The sequence below is a fragment of the Triticum aestivum genome, chromosome 4A, assembly GCF_018294505.1.
Source record: "Triticum aestivum cultivar Chinese Spring chromosome 4A, IWGSC CS RefSeq v2.1, whole genome shotgun sequence".
NCBI classification, from domain to species: domain Eukaryota; kingdom Viridiplantae; phylum Streptophyta; class Magnoliopsida; order Poales; family Poaceae; genus Triticum; species Triticum aestivum.
In genome coordinates this window covers 159215768-159226005 of record NC_057803.1, presented here as the reverse complement: position 1 = coordinate 159226005, position 10238 = coordinate 159215768, and the positions used below count along the sequence as shown (strand labels likewise).

Sequence of the window (10238 nt, the reverse complement as noted above, 5' to 3'; positions counted from 1 at the left end):
CATTCATCGTCCCTTTTACAAAAAAAAAACCAGTTTTTGATATTAATTAATCCGTAGTCCAACTTAAGTCAGAGAAAACAAAATGTTTTTTGCATTTTAGAGAAAACACCTTGCATTTTATGGTAATTATCCTGTAGTCCAACTTTAAGTCAGGGGAACAAATCGTTTATTGTAGTTTTATAGAAAACCCCTTGCCCTCTCTAATAACTAACCCACAATACATAGTGACATGAATTAAAAAGAAACCCCTTGATATTTTTGTAAACCAACCTAAAGTCTATCTAAGACAAATGTTTTTATAAATATACATATCTTTTAAACCCTAACTCCAACTTTAATATGTTATATATGAAATTTGATTAGAAAAATGCGTAGAATCTAAATATGATGTTATTTTACCCGTTAAATATTTTTAAAAATCCTACTTAGGGTGCAATCTTAATCAATAACATGATCCGTCATTTTTATTGTACTGATGTTCATCTAGATTGCAAACTAACACCTCAACAAAACCATATTAAAGACAAAAGAAACCAATAATAACAATGCACTCATGCCTCATCAAAATATCATAGAAAATATTTAAAAAATCTTGCAAGAATTTTTTTTCTCATATTGTGCCGAGAGAAACACCTTTGGATTAAGCATATTCAAACGCATTGTGGTTGTGTGAGCACTGAAGCCACCGCCGGCGATGGTGGGAAGGAGGATAATCGGCAACACAAATGGAATGTCATGTTGAAATAAAGGACACGGACCTATTGAGGTGTTCAATCATGATTATTGAGTTAGTGACATGTGGTATTTTTTCTCCTGTTACAACTCACGGCCTCTTTTGCTAGTGTATATCTTTATCTAATAATAAAGGACGGAGCCTTTCATAGTTCTTCATAAGTCATCATTTTATATCCGTTGATTTTGTGTTATAATCATAAAGATTGATGGCTAAGATTCAAAAGAGTTTTCTTTTGAAACTTAGATTTAAAAGAGTTAAGTTTCCGTATATTCCATTTCTTTTCGTGTTCGACCCCGTCCGCGGCCATGTGATCGAACGATCCCATCTGGCTAGCAATCTCATTTGCCTTGCCCAGCTCAAACGGCTCATCATCTGGACGGATTCTTTCCCTCAATACCTCTACTTTTCCTTATATATATTCAAAATAAAATGAAAAGTACATAGACCATGCAAAGTACTCAACCAGTTTGAGTGACATTGAGCTTTCTGGTTCAGATAATCTATGATTCTGTAGCTACATATCACATGGTGTACTTGATGCCTTCACTCCAAATCTGATTGACTGACACTTAGCTTTTGATTCAGGGGAGAACGTACGACTTCACTTTAGAGATGTATGTTTCACTGACATTTATCTTTTTGATTGAGGGCTCTCTGATTCTATACCTACATGTCTTGTTTACACGTGATGCCTTTCTCTGAATCTTCTTCTCCTTATATTACCTCTCGGGCCCTTACAAAAAAATACAGTCCGATAACTCAAAGTCTTTCTGACGATTCTGATAGGGCCAGCTACCACAGATGCATACACCATGTTTCTCTACTGCAATTTGATGTCTTATTTACGGACGACACAAAAGAGTTCATATTTCAAGTAGAGAAAGATTTGCTCGGTACATACACATTTGCTGAAAGACTGGTGTGTTGACTTTCAAGGATTCCGATCGATGAGATATCCTTTTCTATTTTTGTTGATATGTTTGAAAGAGAAACTTTTCGGGTGAAGCTATCAATATACATATTATGAGTCAACAAAAATCTATTATGAGGTAAATATATTATACACATATTTTTTTCCTATATTTTTTCATGTGAGCGGAATCTGTCGCACCCTTATGAAAGTTTTGGATTTGGGACTGATCACTTGTTTCCATATTATTGTGTACTTCATCATTTATTTTGTTATGTTTGTGTAAACAAGATATTTGTTCCTCGCAAAAGAAAAAAGATATTTGTTTTTTTATTGGGCCTCACAAAGGTTTCTTATCTTGAACGGTGCTTCCTCTGCCGCTAGCCGTGCCGAAAAAAGCAACCAACATGAACAAACATAGTGACGAGAAAGGGTGGAGCTGAGTATGCCACACGCCGATATGAAGGTTTCCCCTCTGCTCTTCATCAAGTGTTTTATGGGTGAGCTGGTAATCCTGTATTATGTCTTCCCTCTGTCTTTGTAAGTGAACGATTACAAATTGTTGGGCAACATTCAACTGCTATACTTGTGGGGAAAATGTACATGAGCCGTCAGCGAGCACATTGGTGAATAGACGAGACGTGCCCAACCCTCAAGCAACACCAAGGCAATGTCTCAGGAAGCAATCCATCTAACACTTTGGCGTCTGCTCGAGCCCGGAGCCAGGATTCCTCCTGGATAGTATGAACCAGACGAAGACCTTCTGAATTAACGAAAATATGTGTCACACTTGGGTACGTGGTTGAAAACAAAATGAATCCTTGAAATGTTCCAGAATCTGAGGTTTCACCATTCGCTACGGTAATTATTGTTTGTCGCAGGTATATGTTTTTGGACAGGCCTCTACTCAATTATTATTGATTTTATAGTAAGAATCAGCAATACTGCAAGATATGCATTAGGATAAGGTATATTTTTTGGCATATTTAGTATAGAGCTGTTATAATATTTATTATGCCCCCCTTTGCAACGAACGGGTAATTACCTAGCAAATGGATTAGGAAGTAGAGGCTGGTCGAGCTGTCCGAGAATTACGAGCGGGACACGGCGATAACCTTGATTTACCCCCCTTAATAATAATAATAATAATAATAATAATTTTCTATATTAGTAATAATCTATACTTTTTATATACCTACCTACTTTTTACAAAGGATGACAAATTGTGTCGATGGCTGGACGTGAAAATAAAAGAAAAATAAAGGCCCTCTATGTGTTGGATATTTGTATGTTTTTGATCAACGAGGCGAGATAGTGCGAGGGTGGCATTCAAAGGAAGGAGAGAAAGCGAGTACCATTATTATTTGATTTGGAATGTTTTGGTGGCCTTAGCAAATTTCGAAAATTGCTTCAACTTCCCAATAATGCCTAGGTAGTCGTCAATTAGGTTTTACTTCACTCTGATTTATTCATGGATGATGTAATTAGAACTGTCATACAATAATCATACCCATAGTGTATTGCTGACGTGCATTTTTGCTACGCCTCGTGTCTCCCTACCGCCGTCGAGTGTTACCGTTCAGGGTGTTTTTGTGCCATGCCGTTGGATGTTTTCATAAAGATGTCAATTATATTTTCTGTTGCAACGCACCGGTATATGTCCTAGTATATATTACCTCTGTTTCGAAATATAAGTCGTTGGGGGAGTTCAGTTTACACTCCCCAACAACTTATATTTCGGAACGAAGGGAGTAGATAATAAACAAAACTGTCTTTTTTTACACGCACCGGCGGGAGGAAGAACCCAGGTGCAGCCCAGTCTAGCGGCCTGGCCCAAAAACCAATCATCTCCTATCCTCAAATCCCACGGCCACCGGATAACACAGCCACGCCCCCTCCTATCTGCCCGTTCCTCATTCCCAGCAGAGGCAGAAGAGAATGGCGTCCTTGGTCCAGCACGTCGCGGGGCTCGCGTGCCCACCGCTCTCCGGCGCGTCGCGCCGCCCCGGGGCGCCGATGCGGCCGTCCGCGCTGGTCTGCGGGACGTACGTGCTGAGCAAGGATGAGAAGGAGCGGGAGCGGATGCGCACGCTGTTCGACGAGGCCTCCGAGCGCTGCCGCACTGCGCCCATGGAGGGCATCACCTTCTCCCCCGAGGACCTCGAATCCGCCGTCGAGACCACCGACATCGACACTGACATTGGCTCACTCGTAATCTCCCCCTCTCTTGTTCCTGCTCGCTCGTTTCATGGTGAACAGATAATTGGTGCTCAACTGCATATCGCTAGTAGGGGATTGGGATAGTAGGTCGCGTGTATTGCTTATACAGTTGCTTATAGATTTTCGTTTAATTAGCTTTAGATCGCTCATAAGTTTATTTAGTACCGAAGACGTGTCATATTTCTTACTGCTTGTGGTTTTTCAGGTTTTCATTTTGTACTAACGTTGACTGTGCTATGTTTCTCATGTTCCTGTAAAATGTTACCCCCGTAGCTTCGAATAGAATGTTCAAGTGAACTAGAATGGGTTTGCCGTATTAGTTGCCCATTTCCTTTATCGTTTTTGTTTTTTGAGGGGCGAGTGGTACTACAATGTAATCTAGAACGACAGCACCATTACTGTTTGTTCAATGCTTTCCGAAGGAACGTAATAAAGCTATATTCTTACATCAAATGGAAATATAATTGAAATTCCTGAGTTGTGGGACCCTGGAGCAACTTAAAGATTGGCCAATTCAGTTAATTCTGATCTGACACAATACTTTGAGCAACTGACTGATTGCTGCGTGTTTTTCTAAATTAGGTCCCCTCCAATTAGGTCTGTGATATTGAATTAAGCAGATCCAGCGGATTATTAAATTACCGTATTACAGTGAACAGTCTGCCTTGCATATTGTTGTGTGACACATGCACATGGACACAAAATGCAGTTGTCATAGCTGCTGGATTTATTTATTTTCGAACGCGCCTGGAATCATGCCTTTGAATTAAAAAGGTGCTAGGTACGCACAAACGACCTGTTTAATATGAGCAATGTACACACTAATGACGAGGGGAGGAAGAGCTGCTGGATTTGCAGCTCTCCATTACTATTTTTAGTTTGGTGCCAACAATTCTATTATTATCTCCTTTTTTACATGTGGTACTTCTCTGTTATTTGTGCAACACACTACGTTTTGGGCATGCTGGAGCTGAAAGTATAAGGTTTCTTAATTAGCTTGATAAATTTTGTATCACACTGTTCCTGACATCTAAAAAAATATCTTGCATGCTTGTGATGACTACAGATTAAAGGGACAGTATTCATGACCACTTCAAATGGTGCATTTATTGACATCCAATCAAAGGCTACTGCTTTTTTGCCTATAGATGAGGCATGCCTTCTCGATATTGACAATATAGAGGAGGCAGGCATCCGGCCGGGTTTAGTGGAGCAGTTCATGATAATTGATGAGAACCCAAATGATGAAACTTTGATTCTGAGCTTACAATCAATTCAGCAAGACCTTGCTTGGGAAAGGTGCAGGCAGCTTCAGGCAGAGGATGTTGTTATCACGGGTAAAGTGAGTAAAATACTTGCAGAAGGACCTATATCCATGCTATAACCATTGTCCCCTAATCGTTGAATAACTTCTCCTGTAGAAATTATTATAAACTAAATATTTAGAAAGCATTGCCTCTTCCTGCCCCTTGTTTGTGTTAATTAAATCAGACTTTGCCTTTTTGAATGTCTGCCTGGCAACAGCAGCCATTGTTCTTTAGAAAATGAATGTCAGTTCAGTGGGTCTTTATGGTGTAGATTCACTTTGTATATGACCTCGGTTAATAATCCCAATGTTCATGCTGCTGTTAACTTAGGATGGCTTTCTTACCAAGTAGTTATCATGTGTTCATTGGATTGTAATGATTTTGCTAGTTTGTTCATGTGTGACTGCTAATGAATTTATGAAGTTTAGAGCAGTCATTTTATGAAAGCATGTCAATGGATAGCTTTTGTCAACAGCTTTCCTGATTTCTGTTGTTGTTTCTGCAAGTTCCGTTATCCTTTGTCCGGCCCACATGTCTGTATGTCGTTACTTTGATATGCACGACTCATGCCACCTTAGATATTGTGGTACTGTTTTTTTGTTTTTTGGGGTGAAATTGCAGCACTGATCTAGTCTAGGCAGCTTTATTCATGTGCTCAGGTTGCAATGTTGCCCTGCAGGTAATTGGTGGTAACAAAGGAGGTGTGGTGGCTCTTGTGGAGGGCCTTAAGGCATTTGTTCCATTTTCACAAGTGTCATCGGTTGGTTCACAGTCCTATACTCCTATTACAAAACTTTGTTATATCCTATGGTTTTGTTGCTGCATGAGCTGTCTTTTACCAATTTGATCCTGATATACTATGGTTGAGTTTTGGGCTGCTCCATCCTTAGACTAGCTGCTCACTATTTCACTAACTGTTGCTTGACCTTGATCAGAAAACAACTGCTGAAGAGCTGCTTGACAAAGAGCTACCTCTGAAGTTTGTGGAGGTCGATGAGGAACAAGGCAGGCTTGTCCTCAGTAATCGCAAGGCAATGGCCGACAGCCAAGCCCAGCTTGGTATTGGTTCAGTTGTTTTGGGAACTGTTGAAAGCCTAAAACCTTATGGTGCCTTTATCGATATCGGTGGAATCAATGGACTTCTGCATGTCAGCCAAATTAGTCATGACCGTGTTGCAGATATCTCGACAGTTCTTCAACCAGGAGATACCCTCAAGGTAATGCCGTCATCTTACTTGTAAATTATGCCAATTTGCTGTTTCTATAGCTAAGGCTGGAGGACTTTCTTTGTTATTAGGTTATGATACTAAGCCATGACCGTGAAAGGGGCCGGGTTAGCCTTTCTACAAAGAAGCTTGAGCCAACGCCTGGTGACATGATTCGTAACCCAAAGCTGGTTTTTGAAAAGGTAAGTAATGCGGGCAATACCTTTTCACCAGAATATGCCGTAACAGACAAACTGACATGCTGGTTTACTATGCCCAAATTAGGCTGATGAGATGGCGCAGATATTCAGGCAGAGAATAGCTCAAGCAGAGGCAATGGCTCGTGCTGACATGTTAAGATTCCAGCCAGAGGTACCGCTATAACCATTATGTGACGACTCTGCACCGTCGTGAAGCAGTTTACACAACTTTTTTCATACACTAGAGTAACATATGACTGAAATAATTTGTCTGTCTTCCTGTGTCACCTCTTAACAGAGTGGATTGTCTCTCAGTTCAGAGGGTATCTTAGGTCCATTGTCATCAGACACAGCACAGGAGGAAGGGCTACCCGCGGACGAATAGGTGCAATAGCAAGAATGCATCTGATTCCAGAGATGCCCGGTAGTCCATCTTTGTGTGAATGCACGATCGTATCATATTCAGATAATTTCCCCTCGTCAACTTGCGCTTGTATCATTGTGTATGAAGTATAAGGTGCTGAAAAACGGCGGAAAAGAAATTCAAGTTGTACCCCTTTGGCAAAGCCATCAATCCATTTCGTGCAGAAAAGGGTGTGCGTGTACAGTCAGTCACCCCAAAAGGGCTGGCTTAAGCGCACATTGGCCACAACCCCATTAAAGCATTAACAGCACATCGTCTTCCTACATATTTGTGCCCATAAAAGAGCATTGCTGCTGCTGCTGCTTCACCAAAAGAGTGCCAGAAAGAATCAAGAGATGGAAGCATATCCACTTTTGTAACTTCGGAGGTTGACAAATGAAGATGGATAAACCTCTTTTATGCAGCAAGTTGCGCCTGCCTGGAGCCACAGGAATAGCTATTGAAATGGAACTTAAAACCGTCTGCTTGTGTGTGTGTGTCCCCCTTTCCCATTCTGTTCAAACATGTCAAGCTGCCAAACCTCACAGGTTTCACTGATAGCGCCCTCCACTATTTTTCACATGCAAAACATCAAATGCTCTTTTCTTCTCCCTACAGCTAGCTAGCCAAACCTCACAGATCATGCCGTCAACTCTGCTCAGTAGTTTTCTTCAGAACGCCTTCACATTTCGCCGCCCCTGCGGTTCATATCGATCCGGTTCGAATAACCGGGATCGCGCTGCTCAATCACGCGTGCTGATTGCTGAACCATCTAATTAAGCATCTGTAGGATGACCTGAGGATGGAGTTCCGCTACCGAACTTATTAGTTCCCTAGTGTCAGTCCCTTTCCCCAGTGTGCATGCATCTTTCTGAAATCCGTGTACCCACTGCAAATTACTAACCCAGTTTTTCAGTAGGATGAGTTAAGTGCTTTCCCCCCGGCATGCATGGTATCTTCAGGTGGACCAACTGTTCATGCACATTGGCCGATCGCGCGCCGCCGGTGCGTCGTCGATCGGTCTCCGCCGTGAGTGGGGATTGGAATTTTCACCCTTGGCGTGCAACTTGCAGCACACACATGCACGAGGAAGTCGACGACGACGCAGAACCAACGCAGAAAGCAATAGAGCTCGCTCGATCTGTCGTCTCCGCACAGATCGCAATGGAGCTGCGTCAGGTAAGCCATGCACATCAGCTTGAGAACCCGCATGTCTCGTCCTCCGTGGCCTCGTCAGGGGTCACTGGCTAATGGCTTGGGCATATTTGGCGTTTTTTTTACGTACGGACCACATTGATGCCTTGCTGATAATTAGCATTCAGACAAATGGAGGGCACATTGACCTGCAGCTATCGAAGCGATCCAAGAGGAGGATTAGGTATCATGGCATGATAAGATGACACATGCACCATCGATCAGGATCAGATCGCCATGGAGATATATTTGCAATTGCAGCACAGTCCACGCAAGGAACCGATCACGTCCACACATGCATGCACTCTCGATTTGTTACTTGCCGTCCCTTCTTTTCCTCCCACATTTCAGCATGCATGCTCATCTCATGGATCATACGTTGCTCTTCAAAAGGGGGGACGCAGGAGTCAGTCGAGCTGCCGAATTCCACAGCGGAAACCGGCTCACCCGGACAAGTACGTGCTTGGTGAGACTAATGTAAAGGAAAGAGAAGCGAGGAATTCTTTTTGGTTGCTGTCACCTTTTTAACTCGAATGTCAAACAACATACATACGCACTGGTGGTCGATTGGGCGCAGCGCGAGTGCCCATGGATCCGTCGCCGTCGATGGCTTTCTGCCCCCACTAACCGATACAGACCCATACACAGGTAGATATACACATACGACGCGCTGCCACATTTTCTCGGCCGGATCGGAGTTGAACACCACGATCGCGGCCGCCGGCGCAGGTCAATTCCTGGCCATATCTTACCGGCCGTATCATTGCTGGCGGTATGCGAGCCACATACCTACGTTACTGTGTACAGGCGGATATATGGATGGACAGGAACATGTAGATAGATTGGTGATCACCACGACGACGACTCTGAACGACGACGAAGACTATGTACGTATGTCGGAGAGCGGAGAACTACGATCTTTGGATCTAGAACTGAATCGTTTGGGTGATGGAAATGGGTGAAGCGATCCGGGGCAGGCGGCTAACTCTAGCGCCCCGGCCTTCCACTTCCGGGCCGGCGACATCGCCCGCGTCGGAGGGACCGAGTGGGTCGAGGTTCTCCTGCCTGGATTCGGATTCCGGTTCCTCCGATGAGGAGGAGGCGCCGGCAGTGGGCGTCAAGTTAGCACTTGAAGTGCTGGATGAAGATGCGGGAGGCGCGGCTTGGACTCCGGTGGTTCGCCGGAGGAGGAAAACTGAGGCGGAAATTGTTCAAGAATTCTGGACTGATGCGGGTTTTCCTACACCGGCGTCTCGCTTCTGGGAGAAGCGGTCGCCGTCGCCGCCGGGGGTGCCGCCGGAACTCGTAGATATGGGTGTCGGCAATTGCAGGGCGCAGGAGAGGACTACAGATGCAGAGGGCTCGGGGCGGGCTGGTTCAGCGTTGCCGTCTAGCTCGGTGGCGTCGCTACCTCCCAGCCGGATGCCCTCGTCGTCACCGTCCGGTCTGCGAATGGCCCGACCACCGCGGATGGGGTCCTGGCGAGGTCCTCTGCCGCCGCGCAGGGTCACGCCGCCGCCAGTACTTGGGCAGTTCATGGACGCAGCCAAGTTCAATCCTTCCTTGAGGGGATGGGAGAGATCGCCGGCGACGGCCGCATCGACGAGATCTGACGTTGATCGAGCGGCTGTTTCGGAGGCGAATTCTCAGGAGTTTCAAAATCGACCGGCCTCGGAGAGCGGCCCCATGTTGCATGCAGGGAGGGAACCGGGCCAGGATTTTTCTTGGGCCTTTCTAAGGAGGCGCATGAGGGCTCTCTGGGGTGGATACCCTACTCTCACGCCGTTGATTGTGCAAGCAGTCACAGACAAGCCGCCACCGTCCACATCGTCATCGGTTTCTGCCGCACAGTCCTCGACCGCCGCCGCCAAGCCTCTGCACCCCTCGCGGACGCCTTCACCAACTCCTACACCGTCTTCCTGCACCGGGGTTGCCCGCTCCTACGCGGCGGTCGCGGCGGCGCTGTTGAGCCCCATGGCGGGCGTGCCTCCTGCGGCGCGGGCCGCCTCGGCCACGGGAGGGTCGAACCCCCCTACTACTCCGGGCGTGGGGGCGCCACCGGC

At 45.0% G+C, this 10238-nt stretch overlaps 1 protein-coding gene across 1 annotated transcript; it reads left to right on the top strand.

Annotated features, from left to right (window-relative positions):
• Nucleotides 1–3521: 3521 nt before the first annotated feature.
• Nucleotides 3522–7152, top strand: LOC123085699 (30S ribosomal protein S1, chloroplastic). Its single transcript, XM_044507382.1, has 7 exons — nucleotides 3522–3857; nucleotides 4933–5208; nucleotides 5853–5933; nucleotides 6109–6390; nucleotides 6471–6581; nucleotides 6664–6750; nucleotides 6877–7152. The coding sequence occupies exons 1-7, from the start codon at nucleotides 3585–3587 to the stop codon at nucleotides 6961–6963; spliced, it is 1197 nt and encodes a 398-aa protein (XP_044363317.1). The 5' UTR covers nucleotides 3522–3584; the 3' UTR covers nucleotides 6964–7152.
• Nucleotides 7153–10238: the final 3086 nt, after the last annotated feature.

Bases quoted from the DNA above. Each gene is read 5' to 3' on its own strand.
- LOC123085699 (XM_044507382.1), top strand. From the start codon at position 3,585: ATGGCGTCCTTGGTCCAGCACGTCGCGGGGCTCGCGTGCCCACCGCTC. The intron at 5,934-6,108 runs GTTGGTTCACAG...GACCTTGATCAG, and splicing joins CATTTTCACAAGTGTCATCG to AAAACAACTGCTGAAGAGCT. The intron at 6,751-6,876 runs GTACCGCTATAA...ACCTCTTAACAG, and splicing joins TGTTAAGATTCCAGCCAGAG to AGTGGATTGTCTCTCAGTTC.